Source organism: Raphanus sativus, chromosome 3 (assembly GCF_000801105.2).
Source record: "Raphanus sativus cultivar WK10039 chromosome 3, ASM80110v3, whole genome shotgun sequence".
NCBI classification, from domain to species: Eukaryota; Viridiplantae; Streptophyta; class Magnoliopsida; order Brassicales; family Brassicaceae; genus Raphanus; species Raphanus sativus.
Genome location: NC_079513.1, coordinates 10,848,856 through 10,873,991, shown reverse-complemented (window position 1 = coordinate 10,873,991; position 25,136 = coordinate 10,848,856). Strand labels below are relative to the sequence as shown.

The window sequence follows — 25,136 nt, the reverse complement described above, 5'->3', positions numbered from 1 at the left end:
TTAAAATTTTTTAGGTCTCTGAATCCTAACCCTCCCTTCTCTGCCGGCTTACAGACCTTGTCCCAAGACATCCAGTGGAGACCTCTATTATTTTGTTTGGTACTCCACCAGAACTTCGCAATCACACTTTTCAGTTTGTTGAGGATCTCTTGTGGTAGTAAGAAACAGGACATAATGTACGTCGGCAAGGCTTGCGCTACTGATTTAATAAGAATCTCCTTACCCCTTTTGATAGAAACTTCGCAGTCCACGAGTTAATTCTTTTATTGAGCCGGTCTCTGATGAAAGCAAAAACCTGTCTCTTTGACCCACAAATCTTCTCTGGGAGTCCTAGGTAGGTACCCATACCCCCTTCCTTATTAATCCCCACTGTCCTTTTGATCTCTTGTTTTACCTCTATCGAGACTTTACTGCCAAATAATATAGATGATTTGGAGATATTAAGTTGTTGACCAGAAGCGAGACCGTAATTATTAATAATATTCATCAACTCAGCACACTGCTGGACGTCCGCTTTACAAAAGAATAAGCTGTCGTCTGCGAAAAGAAGATGCGAGACAGCTGGGCTAGCTTGGGCGATTTTTAATCCCGTTAATCTTCCCTCAGCCTCCGCTCCTTTGATCTGAGAGATGAGCGCCTCAGTTAGGATTATAAACAGGAAAGGAGATAAGGGATCGCCCTGCCGTAATCCTCTCGATGGTGTTATATTTCCTTTGGGCTCTCCATTAATGAGTACTTGGTAGGAGACCGAAGATATACACCATTTTATCCATGCAACCCATTGCGGCGCAAAACCCATCTTTAACATAAGAGCCTCTAGAAAATTCCATTCGACTCGATCGTAAGCCTTACTCATATCCGTCTTGATGGCTACAAATTTAGACTTACAAATCGGATTTGTTCTCAGGGCATGGAATATTTCCTGGGCTACAAGTATATTGTCTGAAATCAGACGTCTAGCCACAAAGGCTGATTGGGTCTCCGAAATAAGCTTCGGGAGGTGTCTTTTAAGTCTTTGACACATGATCTTGGAGATGATCTTATAGCTTACATTACACAAGCTAATAGGACGGAACTCGGACATCTCTTCTGGCCTGTCGGTCTTTAGGATCAAACATATGTTGGTCTGGTTCAAACGATGATCAAAAGTACCAGTCTCAAAGAATTTCTTTACCGTAAGGATCACATCTTCTGCTATGATATCCCCGAAAGCTTGGTAAAAGGTCCCCGTCATACCGTCTGGACCCGGAGCTTTTTCTGGATTGATCTCACCTATTGCTTTCCTTATCTCGGTATCCAGCACCGGCCGTGTGAGCGATGTATTAATCTCAGGTGTAACCTGCGCGGTAATATACCGGAGTACTTCATCAGGATTTCCCGGAGAGGATGTAGTGAATAACTACATTAAGTTATTCCAAAAAAAATCAATGACGTTGGGAAGATGGTTTTCATTGTCACCATCAAAAGATGAAACATGTTCTTATAAACCATAAAATATCAAATTCATTAGTCCAAAAAATATTAATTATTTTAATTTTAAGAATCTAAACACACAAAATCTCAAATAATCTGAAACTTGTTTCAGAAGATCAGAAGAATTTATTTTCCATCACCCTTGAATTCTCTAATTCCTGTTTTCATAATAAAACACTTCACAAAATAATCAGTTTTTGTTAGTAGGAAAATACAAATAAAAAATTTAAAGAAATAGGATTGAAGAAAGATTATTTTAAAATAATCATATAGATCCAACTCCGATATCTTTTTTCAAAGATAAATCAACCTGTTCTTACAAAAAACATACTTTAATAATCAGTCCGGTTAGTGCAAAGCAATAAACGGATATTTTGAGTTAAGACTGATAGAACCATATTTTATAAACTACGGATTACTGAATATTGTAAAGAATAAAAATAATAAAACTATACCAAAGAGTAAGAAAAGGATGATACAACTGTAGAGGCGAGATATTATCTCTTTCCTTAACTCAAAATACGTCCCGTAGTGCGACGGTTCGATAACGTAATGAGTCCCAGGATACAACTGCAAACAATCTTCTGAATTTGCGTCACTCTGTCAGAAGCCTGGCGAAACTAGTTTTTTATTGTACTCTCAGACACAAAATAAAAAATACTAACATATCTATTCTAAGTGGGAGAGAGTAACTTCTCTTTTTGAGAATTGTTCGTGTGTCTTCTTCTATCATGCTAACAAGCCATTTATATAGAAAAATAATGAGAAGCACAAATTTCATTTTCAACATAAAAATGAAACCTCTATGGTGTACTAATGGAGACTTTATTTCTTGTCATTATTATGTGAATTCATTTCACATTTTGACCAAGAAATTAAAGAGTATAATTATTATTATTTGACTCATTCAAATAAAATAATATACTTTAAATGGATTTCTTTTTTATATTTTATCAATATAAAAGATCACATATATTTGGTTTATATGATTAAGTTAATGAACATGAAGTCCAACTAACAAATCAAAACCCAAATCCAAATATCTAATGTGTATATTTGTAACTTTATACAAGTTTCTCAAATCACACACATTATACCTCCATTTCTCATTCACACTAACTCTATTTTTAGCATATGAATACATTGCTAAAAAATAGTTCCAACAGAACTATGAACAGCCACTGCTCAAGAACAAGCTTCAACTAATGGAAGCCACGAGAAAATGGTTCTCCACCCGAATAGCCGAAGAAGAAGGCGGTTGACAATCAACTACTCACCGAATGCGATTAAGCTAAAGCTCATCAATCCCTTACCAAAAAAACCCGGAAACCCCTTTGTTTAAAATCCAAGGAAAAGCACAACTTCAAAGCATTAAAAACTTCACACCGAACAAATCATCACCAAATCCAAAGGTTGAACAAAGAAACCTTACTGAAGACAAAGCCCGATAAGTCGTATCGCCAGAAAGAACAAGATGAGGAATCATAGGCCGCAGCCTAATGTCCTCAAAAGAAGACCCAATGAAGCACTCAAACATCACTGCCTCATAATCAACCAAATCCAGAAGGTCAAAGAAATTTTAATTCCGAACCAAGAACTAAGCCACGAGCCATAACAAAAAGAACCTTCAACGCATACGAACAAGTAACAAAGAGTAGACAGCCTAAAATGCAACACCATCAAAGATTCACTTGAAACCTGCTTCACCATTCTCGATGGAAGAAGTAGACACCCACATCAGAGCCGGCTAAATCCAGCACCGCGTACCAGAAACAGCTACGAAAAGGGAGAAGCAACTCAAACAAATCAACATAACAATCAGCATCCCGACCACACTCCGAGAGAAACCAAGCCGACAATAGTCTCAGGCTCAACAAGCACACCAACAAATAGACTAAAACTACAACCTAAACACCAACAGCAACAACATAACCAAGGGACAGTCTTAAACAGGAGATCCTTGAGACCATCACATTTACAGTCACTAGAACCCAAACCGTTCAAGACCTCTGCACAGAAATTTCCTCGATCTACACTCATGAAACTCCGAACGAGCATAGACGAACGGACTTGGAAACAACCACTTGTCAAATCACCCTAAACCCGATCTGAAGACACAATCACCAATGTACCAAGATACTGCGATAAAAGCCGGAGAGACATAAAAGGATACCTAAGGGAGCCTCTCCCGGTGGCGCTGAGAATCACCAACCGCACGAGCAGCACATGAAGGAACGTTGGCTTTGACGGAGGAAGGTCCTCTTTTTTTGCAAGAGAGAACGAGGGTTTTGCCGATTTTTTATTTTTTTAAATGAAGTTATAGGATATCAATAGATAGGTTATATAACCAGATGATTTACCAAATCTTCTATGACACCTTATTAGTCATGTAGGTCCGTCTCTCTCTCTTTTTCTAACATTTAAATCATATTAAAATCTATCCAATCTTAGAATAAGTTTCTGAATATAAACTGATTCACACAAAATTACACAATTCAAGACTTCTCTATCTAGTTTTGTTCGACCAATATCTATGTGTGCATTCCGCTAGACCAAAATTGAGTATCCATGAATACCAATTACCGTTCTCAACCTTCAAAGATGACCACGGGAAAGAAAAATTCAAAGAAAACTCACTTTATTTCCTTGGAAGCCGGGGTCTTCCCATGTTGTTTCCAAAGCAGCTAGCTCATGGGGAGCTTGTCCAAATTTGTATTGGAACCATCTGTGAAACTAAAAAAAGACAAACATAGAGAGTGTTCCGGGACATCACTGAGGTCCGAGAATGCAGCTGTACACCAATCACCACAATCGCCACAAACCAAGCAAAAACAGGTCGAACTCATTGCCCCTTCTAATCCTGAGAGCCTCAGGAATCTGCACAAAGAAACCAAACTACATCTCTACACATGGTCAAGTTAGCAAGTTTGGAGCTGGTGGGAAGCGAGCTAAGGACAAGTGGTATGTCGTGAGCCCGTGACGATTAATAACGCATAGAGAACTGCCATAAATGCTTAAAGTCTCCAAGAACCGAAGAACAATACTTGTGATGCTACAAAAAATAGTAACAGCCGTGAAGGAGACCAAACACTGAAAAACCGAGGGTACACTCCAAAGCAAAATACGCCGCCTATGAACTTGGAGGAACAGGAAGGGAAGTCGTGAAGAGGATATCTGAAGAGTGGTGGCACCACGAGAATCTGCATGGACGCCATAGACGACATCTGACGAACAAGGCTCGCAGTGACCAAATGAGCAAAACTTAGCCCGATACCAACACCTCCTGCGTAAGGAGCTCACCACTTGCCACTGTGGTAGAGGAACTCACCGGCACACTCAAAACTACAGAGTAGAGGAAACCAGATCTCGGCGATACCGCAAAGAGCCAAGGAACCACTAACCATAGTCACATGAAACACAACAAGGGACCAGAAAAAAATCACTCTCTAGCGTTATGGTCGAGCCTAAGCCTTACTTTCCCCTCACGAACAATGAAATCCAGAAGAATCCAAAGAGAGAAAATCGATCTGCCACCTGAACCCAAAAAACCGACAACGTTGTGACCCACCGAACGAGCACCTCACCGCGAACCCAGAGGAAGAAAAGCCACCGCCGATCTGAAACTCCTTGCGCGCGGAGAACTTCCCGGAGCAGCAACAAAATCCAGAATTGCAAATATATCGGAGGTAACCCGGGAACCGAGACAACAACAAAAGGAAAAGTTAAAGGAGAAGAAACACCAGCTCACGCTCGGACGCGTCGCCGGACATTGGAAGGGCAATTAACTTGGCTAGAGTTTGAAAGAGTGGATTAGTTAAGAGTTATATAAGTCCATCTTTTGCATAAGCTACATTATATATTGCAGCATATCTAAGTGAGAATTTGTAAGCTAATTCAAAGATGTCTTTGGTAATAGCAGCAACTTCAGTACTTCATTCATCATTTCTTTTAGAAAACATTTAAATTATATAACACGCTTCTTGATAAAGATTTAACGACGCGAAGCATAAAGTTTTGACATATATTATAATGTTTAAAATGTATTAGATATAGGGGTGTTCAATCCGGATATCGGTTCGGTTTCGGTTCGGTTTTTTCGGTTAGTAAAATACAACTACTATTCTAAATCCATATTTACATCGGTTCGGTTCGGTTTGTATACTGTCGGTTTTCGGTTTATTCGGTTTTATACCAACAAACATAATTCTTTATTTTGTGATCATATTATATGAATTTTAGAGTCATGTTGTCAACAGAGTCATTTATTAAAAAATATTAAATAAAAAAACAAAAATAAAAAACGCTTATACCATCTAATAAAATAATCAAATCTAGAATTAAAATCAAAGCTCAAAATTTTGAATAAAAGTAAACTAAAAACAAAACAGAAGCACGAAACACTAAAGAAAATTTTTCTACTCTTCCATATTTAGCGTTCATCAAATTCATGTTTCTTCGATTGAACACGAATCTCTGTTCATTTATAGATTAAAAAAAGTTGTGAAGAATTTCTACTAATTGTTGTCCATCAAATTTATAATCTTTATTTCAATTTATTTAATGCTAAATAAAGCAAAAAGATCAAAAAGAAGACTAAAAAATAAGAAGCATCGGTTGCGATGAATTGTTATTTAATTATACTTCAAATGTTTTCATGACTTCTTTATTACTGTAAAAAATATGGTAATAGTTATTAGCAAACAAATTAACTTATGATTTTCATACGTCGTTATAAAATATATACATATTTACATGTTTCTATTTTTGATCGGTTTTATTCGGTTTATTCGGTTTTATCGGTTATATACCAAACCATATCCAAATCCTACGGTTTTTAGAAAATTACATCCATTCGGTTTGTATGGTATATACCAAATCCAAACCATATTGTCTATTTTGGTTCTGTTCGGTTCGGTAGGGTTCGGTTTTGCCATATTGAACAGCCCTAAGATACAATTAATAACATACAGTTATCTCTACTTCTATTATAATAAATACACCTCAATAAGTTATAAATAAATACACACTTATAAGTTATAACATATACAGTAAAAACTCTATAAATAAATAGTGTTAGGATTTCAATAATTTATTAATGTATAGAGTTATTAATTTAAAACGAATTTCCTTTTTAGATATATATTTTATAAAAATATTTTTAGTGTATAAAACTGAAAAATGTACGTTATTTATGATATTTTATATTGGTCAAAGTGTATAAAAATAATTTATAACTGTTTTATTAGATTGTTGATGTATTTTATGTATGATATTTACCTATCCTAGAGTACAAATTCACTTTTACATGTGATTTGATAAAATTATAAATAAAAACCCCTGTTCGGAATCGCGCTAGGCGCTATTCGTGCGGTTACCCCGGGCCTAGCGAATTATTGAAAAATCGGGATAAATTCGGGATATACACGGGGCCTAGTTTTTAGTAAAATCTTAGTTTTAAATATATACAAGATTCATCAAATACCAAATTACATCATATATCACAATTGTTGTTTCTTCAATCACATCTAATACAAAGAAAATATAATAATCCACTCACGAAATCACTAAAACATAGATATAGTTTGAAGATAGCCTAAGAGACTAGAGGAAAAAGGTTTTTAAATTGTGTTTACAGGACACATGTTCATTAAAAGTGTTTTTTAATTGAATGAGCCTAAAAATATACACACTTTTGGGCCAAGAAAATATAAAACCTTGTAGCGTAATGTTTATGGGCCACCGTTTTGTTTATTACTCGGACGCGGAATCAATTTCTACGCTCAACTCGGGGACAAAAGCGTTCAACCGTATAACGACGCCGAGTTGACCTTATTCGCCACGGTCACCACCCGAATCACGTAAACGCGGACGATTACGCGGCTAGGCGCCCGAGTTTTCTAACAGGGATAAAAACTAAAGATAAAATATAGTTTGAAGAAAGATAAACAACAAAAAGTTTTGTGTATGTTTATATAAAATTTACATATATGATAACTATTAGTTTATGATTTCTAAAGCTTTCAAATTTATTATCTTTGTCGAACGATGTCATATTTTTATTCCGTGCTAATTTGAAACCGGAATAATTTATTAATTTACTATATTTATTAATTTATTGGATATTAATTATAAAGTTTCTACTATAGATCTCACCATATTATAATATAGTTAGATTTACTTACTAGGTTAGGACATTTTACATGAGATCCAAAGAACTAAGCAGAACCAAATTAAACCTCTCAAATACCCAAATAGTTTTATTATCTAAAACATACGAACCAAATAATATATATATATATATATATATATATATATATATAAATTAAATGTATATATAATTATATACATATAAAATAATTAATTGTATATAAAAACTTAATTTAAAAATCTACTTAAGATTTATCCAATTATTTTAAAAACTGCATTATATATAGAGTTATTTAGTTTATCTGAATTGTGTAAATAGTTTTATCTGAACTATCAAAATTAATCTTAATTAATCAAGATTTTATCCAAATCATCTTAATCACATGATATTTTATCCGAATCACGTGATATTTTATCCAAAATTTTTTATTTTATCTGAAGAAACATATCAAAAATCATCCAAACTGATTGAAACAAAAAAACGGATGTAAAACAAATACTAAAATCCCCTAGCAAGATATTGGTACTCAAAATAACCGATCGGATACTCACAAAATGAACAGACCTAATTTTGACGCTCAGATTGCATACGGGCTTCTAATATTAATGGGTCGAGCAGCTTATCATTTTGGGATTCTTTTTTGCAATATTAACACAAGGGCGGGAACGACGGCAAGCGAACAAGCGATATAGATGACGGAGTCAGAGAAAATGCTGGTGGACGAGCTTCCGCTAGCTATTGTTCACAGGGTGGTGAAAGATAAGCTTTCAGGATGTTCGCCGGATTATGACGTCAGTATTCACAACGAAGCGCTCCTCGCATTCTAGAGTTCCCGGATCTTCATCCACTACCTCTCCGCTACATACGCCCCAAAACCTAATTATCAGACGATATTTAATGGGTTATGCAAAATTTCTATAATCTTGTTTAATTGATGAGTTGGATTTGACAAATCTTTCGAATTAACATATAATGTTGAAAACGTTGTTTTTATTTGTTTATTTGTGGTGAATTCATAGGGCAAATGATTACTGTAAATATTCAAGAAGACAACGTTGAAAGCAGAGGATGTGTTTTAAGGCTTTAGAAAACATGGGTTTTGAGGAATTTTCGGAGCCGCTTAAAGCTTCTCTTGAAGTTCAGTTCTTCTCATGTTTTCGGAAACATGCTTAGATTTTGATTTAATATCTTTTGGGGAAAACCTGCAACTATATTGTCTTGTCTCATCCTGATAGTTAACTTTGATGGACGCTTTTGAGCTTATGCCTCTCTTATGTAACGTTACTGCTTCTCAGATTTTAAGAAGATGAATGCTGGAAAAAGGCAGGTGGTGGTGAGGAGCTGCGAAGCCTAAAGAGACGAGAAAGAAGAAACAGTAAGGGGAATCAACGCAAAAGGGTGTGAGGAAAAGAAAAACTGATGAAGAGGATAAGAAGAATGATGAGAATGATAACACAGAAGAGAATGTGAATGGAGAGGATGATGGTACTGAAAATAATAGGAATGAAGAGGAGCATGAGAAGGAGGATGATAAATGAAGAGGGGAATGAGGAAAACATGGAAGAAGAATCTGGGAGTGGGAGAGGTGAACATGATGAGAAGGAGAGTCACGAAGAGGAAGAAGCTGATGACGAAGAAGATGAGCGAACTCGCTCGTTCATATATTTTTGCAAGAATATATTTTTAGGTTTATATGCTCATTATAATTATAATAGATTAGCTTGAGGAACATGATGACATTGTTCCTAGTCAAGGAGTGATAATTGAAGAGATTAACGAAGAAGAAGCTGATCATGTTGTTCCAGATGAAGATGCATACGAAAGGAATTCTCCGGAGATGGAGGCTGAAGCTGATGTGGATGAACTCTGGAATGGTGAAGCAATGCCAAACATGTATACTAATGACCTCATCATGGATGAAATGTATAATCCGATTGATCATTTTGGGCTTAAATCTGAACTGGATTTGGGTGGGAAGAGGAAACAATGGATAGGGGAGGTAAAGGTGAATGCTTCTAAATTCTCAAACATGGAGACGGGTCAATCCAGCGGATCTGCTGAGACAAAGAGGCAACGCTCTAGTCCTTGTGTCAACAACAACAATGAAGATGCTCGAGTTCATGAAGTGACCAAGAACACAACTGAGGTGAGAGGCGCGGTGGACCCAGTACTATCTCTTCCTCCATGAGAGCACTCTGTTGGAACTGTCGAGGTCTGGGCATTGACTCGACAGTTAGACGCCTAAAGGAGATCAACCATATGCATTTCCTGACATCATATGTGATATTACGTGTATACGCACACCAATCAACCTAAATGTGCACACTACCACAATCGAATGGTATGTCGATGTAGTACTTTAGGATCGAATCCACAGAGACCAACTATTACACTTTATCTTTATGGGATCAATATCAAACTAAAACAATGATGGGTTTTGAGTTTTAAGGTAACGTAAATAACAAGTAACATGAATTGAATTAGGTTTCAGATTAAAGAGAATGCTAGCCTAGGGTGGTTTGATCGGGTGTTAAACAAGCGTGATCCAAACAACTATTCAAGTTCAATTTAGTACAAGTCTAGAACTCGGATCACTTAAGATAGATCAGCTCACTATCGTGGTGCTTCACCTTTTGTCAATCGATCTCAGTACCTAACTGTCGTTGGACTGAGACGCGATGACAAACATTAAGATCAAGTCCGATCTGTTCACAAAACACCCTAACATCTACTTTCGCTGGTTAGGGATATGATGCTCACTCAAGTTATGTCTAGTAACCTATAACACTTTTGATGAACAGATTAAACCTAGAATCAGGCACTAAGCGGTTAACTTGATGCAAGCCTTAAGAACAACAGTGAATGAAGACAATCGATTTATAACTTATTTATGTCAAGCTCACGGATCTAACACCCTAACATCCTATGCTAAGCAAGCTGACTACTCAGCCATAAAGCAAGAAAACACAGAGACAAAGATATAAAGCAACATGAAATATGACTGAAATAAAGTAATAGGGTTCAGGGGATTCTTCTCTAAATCGAGAGAGATGGCCTTCTCCTTTTACAAAGTAGCAAAATCTCAAGTCTCCAACTCTAGGGTCTGGTTTCTCCTCCAAAAATAACGTAGAATAATCATGAGAAAACAGAAAATATGAATTATCAAAGCCACAGGCGGCTGGGAGAGAAAAATAGGATAATTAGGGCAAATCCCGAAATAATAGTGGTTTCCATAAAAATCTCTGCCGCTGGAACAATCACTCGGGTTATTCCACTCGATCGGGAACAGTCATCAGACTATTCTGCGTGAAAATCACCAGATTGCACTCTTTTCTGCCTCTTTTGTTCCAGCTGGTCCATCTCCCATCCAATGCAACTCCAAACCTGTAATGACTCAAAAAGGACTAGGAAGACTCGATAAAGACTTGAAAACCAATTGGAAAACATATATACAAGATGTTTAAAACACCATATATCAATTCCCCCAGACTTAGATCCTTGTTTGTCCTCGAACAAGACCAAGTATCAAGAACAGGGAGAAAGGTTTGAAAGTGTGGGAACTCTCTTATTCTCAGCAACCATACCTTAACCACGAATCTCTGAACCATACAAGCAGTAAAACTAGGACAGCACACCCTTACCAGAACTCCACTGACCGTTGTTCAAAAATCGGCTCCATACTCTACATCTTAAACCTGAAAAAGCAACACTATCGAGACAGAACTCCCTACATTCATTTAAGAGCAACGTGAGCTTCTCATCACATGCACTATTCAGGGTAGACGGGCTAGGTGTGGAACAAGCTAATTTTATGGTGGAGTTAAAGAGTGTTTAGGGGCTACCAACTTTTCGTAGTGGATGCAGGATATCGCGCAAAATAGTCGTGAGAGGATGGCTCCATTGATGTCCACAGCCCCTTACTCGTTTTTCTATCTCTGGAACGACTGTTCTTTTCGTTCGGGAACAATCATCAGACTGCTCTGCTCGTTTGTCTGCTCCTCATCCCTTCATATTGATACCCATTATTTTGCTCGACCTTCCCAATGGCTCATGTATCCTGAATTCTTCTCCTTCTCTATCATCATATGCTAAATAAAATGAAAGATAGATTTTTTTTTTTTTTAGAGATGGTGAGGTGACGAAGAAGGACGTAACATGTGATGTCAAGGATGCCACTGGTAGTTTTGATTCAAATCATTCTGGTTCTTCACCCATATTCTTTCGCAGCTCATTGGTTATGGAGCGGTTGCTCCCTTAACAAGTTAACCATAGCACTCACCAAGAATCCCGTTTTCCATGGTCACAGTAAGCACATTCATAGACGCTACCATTTCATTCGAGAGTGCATCAAAAACGACTTGGTTGATGTTCAACATGTACCGGGAACAGAACAAAAGGCGGACATCTTAACTAAAGCTCTAGGAAGGATTAAATTCAAAGAGATGAAAAAACCTTGTGGGAGTTCAAGACATAGGAGAAGCTAACTTCAAGTTTAAAGTGGAGAATGTTGGAGATAAACATGAAGATAGCTTGGAGTCTAAGCAAGAGCAATCCTAAGTGAGTTAGGATTTGGAGAGTTAATACCTAAAAGTTTAAGAATATTATAAACTATCTAAGAGATGCAAGAGTGTTTGCATACAATTATGAATTTTGGAATTTGTGTCTGAGTGCTATTGATGAGAAACATCCCACATCGGAAATATAAGAAATAATCTACTACTATATAAAAGGTTAGGGCCAATCCACTAATTGCCAATTGGTTTTAAGTTGGAAGCCCATAATTAACCCGAATCTAACATGGTATCAGAGCAGTCGATCTCTGTGGATCAAAATTAAAGCTTCCGCAAGTTTTAAGATTTGATGATGCTCATCATCGTTGGTGTTGGCGATGTTGAAGAAGAAGCTGATGATGCTGACGATGAAGACGATGTGGTGACATGGGTATGAGTCGCTGGGGTTTGGTTTTATTAATTAAGAATTTTAGTGGGTTTGCAATAGGTTACGTGCTTTGTTTTTTTTTGTTTAGAGATAATTTTATATAGTTTGGTTTTAGTGAGTGCTAGAATTACAGAGAGGGTTAATGGTGATTAAGGGTTTGTGGCTTTCACGTGGATTAATTTTGTTTGAGATCTATTCTATGGTTTAGAATATCTCAGTCTTATTTTCCCATAGTTTGGGATTTCTGGTTATAGTTTAACCATTACGGGGGAGTTCTAGTTGAACGCTCATGTTTTTGTAGGTCTGTTTTGGTCCAAGTTACGGACTGTCCAAGTTGAGGACGATTGTTTGTGGAGCTGCAGTTTCGCCCACGGGATATATTCCCATTGTCAAGACCAAAGAAGAGCTGAAGTTTTCATCTTCTTTATCTAAGTTAAAGTTTATTCCCGAAGAAATCTACTGATTTGTTTTCCTCGACATAGTGTCCACGACATACGTGGTCTGCTTTGTGATTGCAGATTTGCGTGTTGCATCCCACGTTTGTCGTGCGGGGGAGTATTAGAGATATGTTGGGCCGAAAGATATGTATCTTGCGGACCAAGATTTATTGATGAGAAACATCCCACATCGGAAATATAAGAAATAATCTACTACTATATAAAAGGTTAGGGTCAATCCACTAATTGCCAATTGGTTTTAAGTTGGAAGCCTATAATTAACATGAATCTAACATGGTATCAGAGCGATAAGATCCTTTGACCTAATTTACTACAATTACTACTACTATATCGATGTCGGGCCTTCTGTGGATGTTATTCCCACATTGTCCACGCTTCAGACCTAGATGTCTGAGCGTGAGGGAGGGTATTGATGAGAAACATCCCACATCGGAAATATAAGAAATAATCTACTACTATATAAAAGGTTAGGGTCAATCCACTAATTACCAATTGGTTTTAAGTTGGGGAAATTTCATAAATACACTTTGTATAGTACCACAATTCATATTTACACTTAGAAGGAGGACATTTTTATAAATACCCTTTTCATTAATAGCCAAATGACCAAATCACCCTTTGGCCTATCTCTTCAATCTTCATTCTTATCCTCGCACTCTCTCTCGGGACTCTGTATTTCTGTTGATTTCTCCCACCGGAGATCAGCCGTAGGTCCGCCGTCTCTCTCTCACACGCCGGAGATCAGATGTTGAATCGTTCTCCTGTTCAACTTTCTCAGGGATGATTCGGTCATCGATGCGAGGACCGTTGACGAGGCGCTAGCGAAGATGAGCGTTGGGGATAGCCTCCCCGTCGATCGCCACCCATAGAAGAGGCTCAAAGCTTCCTTTAAGGTTTATACTTACTAGTGTTTGATGTTTAATTGTAGGAGAATTGATTGGATTGATGTGTATTGATATAGGCTTATGAAGAAGCTGAGATGCCAAGGCTGAAAGAGGAGAAGCCAGGTCTTACGCACACTCAGTACAAGGACTTGATTTGGAAGAAGTGGAAGAAGTCTCCTGATAATCCTCTTAACCAGGTTTAACTAATAAAACATTCAGCTCTGTATGCATCATATGTCTACTACATAGTTGATATTTTAGAGAAAGATAGAATAGGGATTGTTTGAAAACAATGGGGGGAAGCTGAATGATATGCGTTGAACAGGCCGCTGCTGCTGCTGCTGAGTGAAATGCAACTCGTAACCAGAACAAAGAGAAGGTCTCATGAGGGGAGAAGAGAGGATATGTCAAGTGTGAGACTTTTATGTGAGGTGGTGCTTATGGCATATTTTGCCTGACATTGTTGCTTTTGTGTAAAACTCTATATGATATAACTTATAAGTAGTAGGTTAATGGATAATAGATACATCTTGAATACTGTCTTGTTACCTTCCTTTCCAGTGTACAAGAGAGATAAAAGCAAGGTCTCTAGAGTCTTGTTCACTGTTTGCATTTTATTGAGATGGAATTTTGCGTCTAGAGAAATATGCGTTGTCTTCAGTTTGAGTTGGATCAGAGTTGCTGTTTGATGTGTGATAAGAAGCATAAGACGATTGAGAAGTGTATGGTTCATATGCATAAGTTCCATGGGTTCTTCATTCCTGACATCGAGTACTTGAAAGATCCTAAAGGGTTTCTAACCTATGTTGGTTTAAAGGTAACACTTTAGTCATCATGTTCAGACAGTTAAAGATTTTTTGTCTCTCTTACAGGTCAAGAGGGACTTCATTTGTCTGTACTGCAATGAACTGTGCCATCCTTTCAGCAGTTTGGAAGCTGTTCGAAACCATATGGAAGCCAAGAGTCACTGCAAAGTGCATTACGGTGATGGTGGTGACGAAGAAGATGCAGAGCTAGAAGAGTTCTATGACTACAGCAGCAGGTCTCTCTCTCTCTCTCTCTCTCTGTTCTTCTTCCTCTGTTTTAGTATCTTGTTTATCATAGAAACTGTTTGTTTATATTGAATATGTGTGTTATTGTATAGTTACGCCAATGAAGGCAAAAACCAGATGGTTGTAGCTGGTGAATCAGCTAATACGGTAGAGCTATTTGGTGGGTCTGAGCTTGTGATCACCAAGAGAGGGGAGAACAAAGTAACGTCCAGGACTCTTGGGTCTCGAGAGTTCATGCGTTACTACAAACAGAAGCCACCACCGTCTTCTCAGAAACGCATTGTCAACTCTTTAGCCTGAGGTTTGTTTTTGAGACCCATCAGAGATGATACTCTCTTTCTACTCTCTTTTCTTTAGAATCTGATTTGTTGAATGGATGGTTAAACAACGCAGGTACAAAGAGCATGGGTTTGGCAACGGTGCAGTCGAAGGAGGATATAGTGAGGATGAAGGTGATGCGAGAGATGAACAAAAGAGGAGCTAGGATGCGTGTTAAGCTGGGAATGAAGAGCAATGTCATCAGAAATCTGCCCAACAACGTTACGTATTAATATCTCTCCAAAGTCCAAACTAGTCTGCTGTTTTTTTTTTTTTTTTTTTGCTAAAAACTAGTCTGCTGTTTGGTTTCTGTAACGCTGGTTTATGGATAAGCTTTGTATACGCTCGAAGTTCTCTTAAGCTTATGTACCCGACGTATCTGTCCTAATAGATCCACACAATCTTCTCCTCCCGGATTTCATCTCAGCTCTAAACCACGCTCACGAGCTTGATTGTGACTGGCTTCTCGTTTCTTAATATATTATTAAAGTATAGTTTATTTATAAGAGTTTATAAAATCAGTTTATAAGGCTTTATAAGGATTATAAATAATTTATAAATGTTTATAAACCATTTATGAAGATTTAGAATCATTTATAAACCTTTATCAATAGTTTATATATATATATATATATATAATATTTATATAACTATTTATAAAGGCTTATAAAACCATTTATAAAATATTTATAAATTTATAAGAGCTTATAAAACCTTGTATCAACTTGTATAAATCTATAAAGTTTATAAAACGCATATAAATATTTATATTACTATTTATAAAGGTTTGTAAAACTATTACAAGAACATATAAGCTATTTATAAGAGTTTATACATTTATTTATAAGAGTTTATACATTTATTTATAAGTGTTTATAAATTAATTTATAAATTATTTATAAGTGAGAAGATGAACTCTTATAAATGATTTAAATATCTGTAGTGTTCTTTTTTAATATCTTCTCTTGTTTTAATGTCAGTTGTAAACATTTTCGTTTTAAATAATGAAGATGATTATAATAAGGCCTCACGAGAGGAATGTTTCAGGTGGATTGGCACAACTTTTTCCCAGGTCACTTTTTTCTGCCTTTCTCCACTTAATACTCGAGAAAACTCACAAACATGTAAACACTAGTTATTAGAAACTGATAGTGACTAAACAAACACAAAAGAAGCTTAATGTATGAAAAAGTAGTACATTATCACCATTTATATGTTAATAAACAATTTATAAATGCTTATGAAAACGTTAAAGTTAATAAACAATTTATAAGGTTTATATACGTTTACAAATCAATTTGAAAATCCCTAAATCATTCATAAGAATCTATAACCATTTATAAAGGCTTATAAAATAATTTATAAGAGTTTGTAAAATAATTTATAAGGGTTTACAAGAATATATAAATAATCAATAAGAGTTAATAACAGTCTATGAATCTTTTGTAAAGTTTATAAAAATAGTTTATAAAGTTTGTAAATCATTTTTAAATGTTTATAAATTATTTGTAAGAGTATATAAACAATTTATAAAGGCTTATAAAGAAGTTTATAAAGTCTATAAACAGTTTCTAAATGTTTTATAAAAGAAATCAGTTAGAAGGTCTTTAAATCATTTATAAGAGTTCATAACCATTGAGAAATGCTTATAAGACAATTTATAAGGTTTGTAAAATATTTTATAAAGTTATATAAATAATTTATAAGAGTTTATAAAACATTTATAAAGTTCATAAAAGTTTTTAGAAAGTTTAGAAACTATTTACAACGGCTTATTAATCATTTATAAAGGGTCTATAAACCTTTTATAAAAGGTATGTAAACAATTTGTTTCTTCATGCCTCTATAAAGTCCATAAATCATTCATAAAAATACATCATTTGGTATGATCTGTCTTTCAATCTATTTATGTATTCTTGGATGGATTAATTGTGTTTGCAAGAAGGAAGTATCTATAATGATTAATAAAATTATTTATGTGTGTTTATACAGATTTATAAAACCAATCATATGAATATACAAAAACAGTTTTGTATATAAACCATTTATTATAGTTTATAAAAAATTATGAACCATTATTTATAAATTTTATAAAGTCATCTGTAAAGTTTATAAAAACACTTCAAAATATTTATAAAACTATTTATAAGGGTTTATAAAATAATTTATAAGAATTTATAAATCATTTATAAGAGTTTATAAATCTATTTATAAGAGTTTATAAATCTATTTATAAGAGTTTATAATATATTTATAAGAGTTTATAAAGTTTATAAAGGGTTTAAATGAATTTATAAAAAATAATATGAGATATTTAAGGGTTAATAAAAGGTTTTAATGGGTTTTGAAGAGTTTATATAGAGTTTATAAAAAATTACAAAGGTCTATAAAACCATATAAATATTTATATAACTATTTATAAAGGTTTGTAAAACTATTTAAAAGGGTTCATAAAACTATTTACAAAACTTTAAGCTATTTATAAGAGTTTATACATTTATTTATAAATATTTGAGACTGACATCCTGATTCTCTTCAGACATCCTGATTCTCCTTTCTCGGATTTGAGACTGTACACGAGAGAGTGTCTGCATACATTTCAAAGTGTTTGCTGCTTGACGTTTAACAACAGATCCTTCCATCAATGACTTAAGCCTGACCAAACCCCTCATCGCCCGTATTGCTCTTTTTGCCTGTACCAAGCAAGACAAAGTTACACACCACAAAAATAAAAACAGAACAGTAAAACAACTGAAAGATCCAGGAACCAAAGAACATACCAAATAGGCTCTGAATATAGTCTGAATCAAGATAGCAGCCGCTTCTTCGTTTGACTTTCCAGCAAACCGAGTAGGTGCAGCACGAGGACGAACCACCTCAGGAGGAGCAGAAGATGATGAAGATGGGACTAGAGGAACATAAGTGGTCGTAGCATTCACAGCATCTGTCGAATGAGGGGAAAGATTGATGTTTCGTTCAACAACCACTTCAGCTACTCTCACCTCAAGTGGAGGTGGAGGAGGAGAATGTCTGGCGTTATCCAACAGGGGAGGAAGGATAAAGATCACACCATTTGGGCTCTCGGGATCTGTGCTTCGACTTCTGAAAAAATATCAAACAACAGAAATGTCAAGAAACACAATAATATAAAATATGAATTAGCACAAAGTTTTCATTACCTTTGAATCTGGGCTGAATGCTTTCTTGACGCTAAAGAACCATTTTGCTTTCTTGCCCGTCTCTCCACCGTCCTTTGTGTGATCCCTTCACATAGATTAAATAAAACAAAAGGTTATTTCAAAAGAAAACTTAAATCTAGTAGTAGTGATCTCTAACACATTCTTCCTGAGTCCTGAGCCAACACAGGAAAGAAACTAAGCTTAAGTCAGTAAGAAGATTACTGCAACAGACAGTAGTCTTTCCCAATGCTGCGCCTCCAGCAACACCTAACCAATCAAAAATCAAGCCACAGAATCTCAGATCAACACTATTCAGCCAAGTAAAAAAGCTGAACTGACCTATTACAAAAGGCTGTCTCTGGATCTCTCCTGATGCTTGGTGGAAGGTAAGGCCCCTCCACTTTGAGCTTCTCCAAAAGCGAATCAAGGCTCGTCACCACCGTCAATGGAAGAGAAAGTGAGAGATCGTCTTTTTCCTCCCGAGCTTCTTCGTCGGAGAACTCGCCAGCACCGTAAAATCCGCCGGAGCACTCGCCAGAGCCGTTAAATCCGCCGGACAATTCGTCCGCTCCGATCACCGTCGAATTCAAAATCAACCCGGAGAACTCTCGGATCTGGAATTGGGGAAGAAAGAGAGTAATTTAGATTTAGTTATTCAGGGGTACAATGGTATTTTGTCTACTAAAATTTTAAAGGTAAAGTTGGTTAAGGTAAAAATGAAAAGTGGTAGTTTAGACAATTTCCCTTTTAAGTTGGAAGCCCATAATTAACCCGAAACTTACAAGTGCTTAAGTTTTGAAAAAGTTTCTTAAGCTAATAAAGAGAATTTTTTATATTGTGTTCTTATACAAACCTTGAGATAATATATTGCTCTTTCAGACTTGAAGTCCGAATGCATGGAAAGACGACCAGGTCGGATGAATTAGTATTGAAGAATAATGTGTTTGAACTCCTTTTTAAAAATGAAATTTGAAGAATTATATATCCAACATAGTGGCTTCGGTTATCAGAGAGCACGAACTAAAGATGAGTCATGAACAAATGAAAAAGGGAATAAAAATGGATTAAGTATGTGTGCATGAATGAAGTTAACAATGGGAAAGACAGATTGAGCTTTTGGAATCATCTGTCATGAATTTGTGCTCGATAAATTTGAATTCGATTGCATATAATAAATAATTCTTTACAATAATCTCATGAGTGCTACTGCATATATTGAAAAATAATACTGGATAGTTAGGCCTAGAGAACACTTCCCGGAGTTGACTCTCTATCACCAATCACGAGATAGGAACACCAAGGAGTTGACTTCTCTATCACCAATCACGAGATAGGAACACCAAAACGGATTTCTTAGTTCGAGAGTGCTCATACCAGAAATCTAGTTTATTAAATCATCGTTTCTATTCCTCCATGGTTTATTATGCATCCAAGAGCACTTCCAACAAGAGATTTTAAAAGAGTTTTAAAGTGAGGTTCTTAGAAAAAAAAAAACAGAGAAAAAGTAGAGAAAAATTTTAATAATTAGATTTTTTAGAACCTCACTAAAACTTAATATGACATTTGTAAACAATAGATTGGTTGACTTTTATTTTATAAATTAACTTTTAATTATCTAATTACAATTTATTAAAATATTAATATTTTTTGTTTAAGAATTTTTTTGAAGTTCTTATTGTTAGAGGTGCTTTAATGTATTTGTTACTCCCTCTATTTCTTTAAATATATAATTTTAATATCTTTTTTATTAAACATTTAGAATTTTAATGTAAATTATTAATTATAAACTATATTAATTTTATAGATAATTTTATTTTCTCAAATATTATTGATAAAATATACATAATCGATAATAACGTAAATTAATTTCAATTATATTTTTAATCTTCGTGAAAAATATCAAATTGATGACTATTGAGAAAATGGACAGAGTAAATCATTAAACAAACTGTTTTCCTGATAGAAAAAAGGAGTTTAGGTCTAGACTGATTTTTAGGACACATGAAGTACATAGTAAGACGTTATTAGTCTAATACTACAATATACATTAGTTCTCTTTTTTAATAATACTTTTCTCAAAATTTTGTCCAAACTAAGCATATACCATATTGGCCCTCTAAATACCTAAAGTTAGGCGAACATATCATATATAAAAGACAGAGCAAAATACACTAAAAGGAACAGATCATTTCATCATTTATCATCTATCTATCTAATCATGTCTTTCTCTCGAACACAATCCTCTTCTTCTTCATCTTCTTCTTCAGTTTGGCAACACCATTACATGAAGCTCCACTTCTTCAGCAGGATCCGTTCCCTTCTGAAATCCAAAGCATCTTCCCGCAAACGCGACCTTCAAAGGTCACCTGAGATGTCAAGAACCCAAAAAGATTCCGAGAAGGTGGTGGCGCCTCCAGAGATATTATCGATACCACCTGAAGATGAGAATGAGGAGGTTGTCTTGCAGAGAACTGTGAAGAAACTTCACTTTGGAACCTTTGAAGAGAAGGAGAAAGCTGCCATCGAGATTGAGAAACTTTCCCGAGAGGACAAGAAGATTCGGAAGCTCATGGCGGAGCTCGGTGTTCTTCAGGTTCTTGTCTCCATGGTCGCTTCCGATATCTCCGGGCACCAGAGATCTGCCGTTATGGCTCTTATTCAACTTTCTCATGGAACCCACACGTAAGTTCTTCCACTTTCATATTAAAAAGTTCTTCTACAATTTTTTTTTTCGTTTGTAAAATTTATTAAATAGTTCATGGGCAAGTATGACGTGCAAAAGTAGAAATTCAAATTTCATATGCATGCCCGTAGATCATATTGTCAATTTTTGTGTTTAAGTAATTGTTAATTAAGCCTTTTGTCAAAAAAAAAAGAGAAATTACTTGGAATGACTCTAATCTTACTATAAATTACTAGACTAATTCATATTAAATTGTAATTACTAGAATGACATGAGGAGCAAGCAAATTTACTAAAAAACCATCCTTAACTTTATTTACCATTAAAATTAATAAAATATATGTTGATATCATAAAATCCCTAAAAAATCAGAATTTCTTTTTATTCTCGTCTGAAGACGTCGCAGACGAAGAATCCCACTCCTAACCCTAACTCGTAAGCATTGCGTTTCTTTAATCTGGTAAGTAATGGGTTTTGATTGGGTTCTACCACTTTTTCTTTGGAATCAGTTTGATAGTTTAGGCAGAGTTACGCTACCAACAGGTGTTGTTAACTCTTGTTTCATTAATTCGATTCGAATGTTTACTGGTTTGTGATCTTCCTTCCTTGCTTTTTGATATGATCATGGAGAGCACAAAGGATAGGGATCTGTCTGGCAGAGTCGCCATAAAACAACAAGTGCTTCCCAAGGTTGGTCCTTTAATCATCTCCCTTTCTGTGTTCCACTTGCTTCAGGTTAGATTGAATGCATCAGCTTGTTCCTTATATGCATTGCAGAATAGATGATTTGTTTTCTTTAACAAAAGTTTGGATCTTTTTCTGTAGAATAGATTAGTTGTTTTTACCAAAAGTTTGGATCTTTTCTTATACCCGTAGAATGAAATCTCTAAAATGTTTTTCGCCATAAATGTGTTGTATGCAGTGTCATTGGATCAGTGATTTTGAGCTTTGGATTCTAAACTGTGATTTGGGAAAAGCAAGAGATGATTCAACCAGAACTGTAGCTGGCTATCAGCAGTCACCTTTGTTGGTTGCACACACCATAGAAGATGAAGTCTCATCATTAAGTTGTGACTGATGCAAGTGGAGTACATTGTACACTAAAAGATATGATCCCCAATATTGTTTACGTATAGCTGTATTTGGTACATTGATTTTTAACTTATATTATCATTTAGTACATCAATACCTTGTAAAGAAGCTCTGCAACATAAGCAAAAATCATTAGCATTATAGTGTATATATCTAGTTCTTTGGTTATCGTTCTTTTTGATATATGCTTCTTTCACTTTATTGAGTCAAGTTGGATCATTATTTTGCTCGGCAGCTGGACATGATTTAAGACTCAAATCATGGATATATACTCCAACTAAGCATTGTCTTCTTCGACAACAGTGCTATAGACTTGAAGTCATGGAAGCATAAACCGAGAATTTTACTTGCTTTAGTCAGATACTTGGTGAGGTATGAGTCTATAACTCAGTTTGAGTACTGACTCTTAGCTTAAGTGTAATGAAAAAGGGGATGGATGAGATGACGAGAGCCACCAACAGTTTACCTAATTTTGATCTTAATTAGCATAAAACTAAACCAGGTTCAAAATTAATGTACACTGGGTCGAAATTGAACATTAAATTTGGTTTACATAAATCTAAACCAAATTTTTGTCAATAAATCTGCCACAATATAAATTAAAAAATTTGTCACTACATAAAACAAAAAGTCTATCAACAGTTTTAAGTCGGATATATAATTCTGCCATAAAAAAAAAATCTAACATAAGAAAATAAGTCGGTCATAAAAAATTAAACTGACCGCAAAAATCTACCATTTTATAACAAATCTGCTACTTCATTCGACAGACTTATCTTTAAAAATCTATTTTCTATATAAATCTGACAATTAAATCTGTCGTGAAAACAAGTCTGACGTTTTTAAGAAAATCTGACACCACTTTAACGGTAGATTTCTTTTTTTATACAGATTTTATAAACAGATTTATTACTTGATAGATTTATTTTTTTGAAAATAAATCTGCCAACGATCAAATGGTAAGGACATTTTGGTAATATTATTTTTTTGTTATAACTATGGACAAGGGCAATTCTGACCAGAAAAATATTCTGATAAATTTTGAAAAATATGAGTTATTCTAGTAATAACACAATTAATTTGTGTTATTTTAGTAAACCTCCCAAAAAAAAAAGTAATTGTTAATTTAGGTGACCAGAAAAGAAGAAGAATTGTTACGAAATTTTGCTTTCTTATTGTTTTGTGTATAGATATTGCCAGAGTATCTATTGTTTCTTGCAACAATCATTTACTTAGATTAGACTTTATGCTTTAACTTTCAATCAACTTGCATTTTTAGCTTTTTATCCAATGGTTAGTATATGATTTACGTTTTTGGCTGTATTTAAATTTTCAAATGTTCAGAGTTAGTGGTTACAACTTACAAGGACATATTATATGTCTTTTTGTATTGTTTATCTTTTATTTATAACATTACAATTTGAGAGATAAATTGTTTGAAAACACATATAATATGTGTGTTTCGAGTATATATATTGGTTGACTATCATCGAAATAGTGATTTTAGCGAAGTTAATTCTTTTGACCAAAAGTGCTGGTAAAGTTAATTTTCGTCCTTGGCTATAATATTCATATTTTTCAACCAATATGTACTTTTTTATCGGTAGAGCATAATTAACTACGACTTTTTAATCGAGATTTTTAACTCATGATTTGATATTTTTTCATTTTTCGGCTAAAAACGGTTTTTATATCTCTTATTAAGAGATGATTTTTAGATTTTCTTAATTAATATCTAAAAAAAACTAAAAACTGTCTTTTAATCGAAGTTAAAAATTCTAGTCAAAACACCAAAGTTGATCATGGTCTTTTTATTTTGAAACTGATGCGATACATTATTATAACCAAGAAAGTGGATCCTAACATTGCGTCTTATTTGGCTCGTGAAGTATACACGACGTTTCCATCACGTGCCTTTCTTCTCTCTTTGGTTTCATTTGGTCAAATATTGGGTGTTACATAAAGGTCACATTTTCATCATATACCATAAAATCACCATATACTTATAGATAAAATAATACAATTATTAACTAGAATTATTTGGCTATATCACTACAAATGACATTTTAGTTGATAACTATTTGAAAATAGTTTTCGTGTTTATTTTTAGTGTGCGTTTGTATAATTTATATGATAAAACTTAAGAGAAAATACAAAGAACATGGACATGGAGGAGTTTGTAAACATCGATGGCTATCCACTAAGTCCCATATAGAGATTGGTCTGTATTCCACAATTTTGTTCATCTATCTATTTTTTATTAATCAAGAAGTAATTTTAAAGAGAAACCTTTAAATTGTAATATATTTACAATGATGTCATTTACTGACGCGTCGGTTTGACAGTTTTTCTCAGTTCCTTTTTAAATAAACCCACACAATACTAAAAAAATTACAAATAGATGCTATCGGTATAACGCATCTCCTATTTTCTTATTACAATGTTTGTTACACTTAAATATGTAAGTCGGGTTGCTTAAAAAGATTAAAAAAATGAATTTATGTCTGGGAGGATTTCATCGGTGATCAATATAAAAAATAGGTAGCTCAATTTAGGAAACCTAGAATAGTCACAAAGACCTGGAATTTTTTATTCAACGCATTTGGTTAACACAGAAATTTGATTTACTCTGTTTAAATCACATAAACGAAACAAAGAATTTTTTGTAAATTTTCAAATCTTTAATTTGAGCTTTGTCAACACGTTAAGTTTATAGTAAATGCTTAGAGATTTCTTCATAAATATATGGAAAGTAATCTGGTGAACATGTATATTGTTTTTCCTAATATAGTTCAATAATAAATCAGAAATGAAGCTATCCTTACTAAGCAATTATATTGTTTACATATTTGTAAGAATCATTCACTGTAGTTAAGGGATTGTGGTGCATATAGTAAATTTCGTATATTAAC

The 25,136-nt window shown here is 34.7% G+C and overlaps 1 protein-coding gene and 2 pseudogenes across 3 annotated transcripts; all 3 read left to right on the top strand.

Annotated features, from left to right (window-relative positions):
* Positions 1-8,108: 8,108 nt before the first annotated feature.
* LOC130509239 (DNA polymerase II subunit B4-like) lies at positions 8,109-9,407 on the top strand (annotated as a pseudogene).
* A 3,074-nt stretch (positions 9,408-12,481) lies between these two features.
* LOC130509973 (cytoplasmic 60S subunit biogenesis factor REI1 homolog 2-like) lies at positions 12,482-15,504 on the top strand (annotated as a pseudogene).
* A 5,090-nt stretch (positions 15,505-20,594) lies between these two features.
* LOC108808198 (uncharacterized) lies at positions 20,595-22,392 on the top strand. Of its 3 annotated transcripts, XM_057006622.1 has the most exons (4): positions 20,595-21,132; positions 21,530-21,592; positions 21,763-21,822; positions 22,055-22,392. In XM_057006622.1, coding segments are annotated over exons 1-3 (528 nt in total). In that variant the 5' UTR covers positions 20,595-20,668; the 3' UTR covers positions 21,764-21,822; positions 22,055-22,392. The 3 variants fall into 3 exon arrangements, with proteins under 3 accessions (XP_056862602.1, XP_056862600.1, XP_056862601.1); XM_057006620.1 differs by having other exon boundaries at positions 21,530-21,822; XM_057006621.1 differs by having other exon boundaries at positions 21,530-21,867.
* Positions 22,393-25,136: the final 2,744 nt, after the last annotated feature.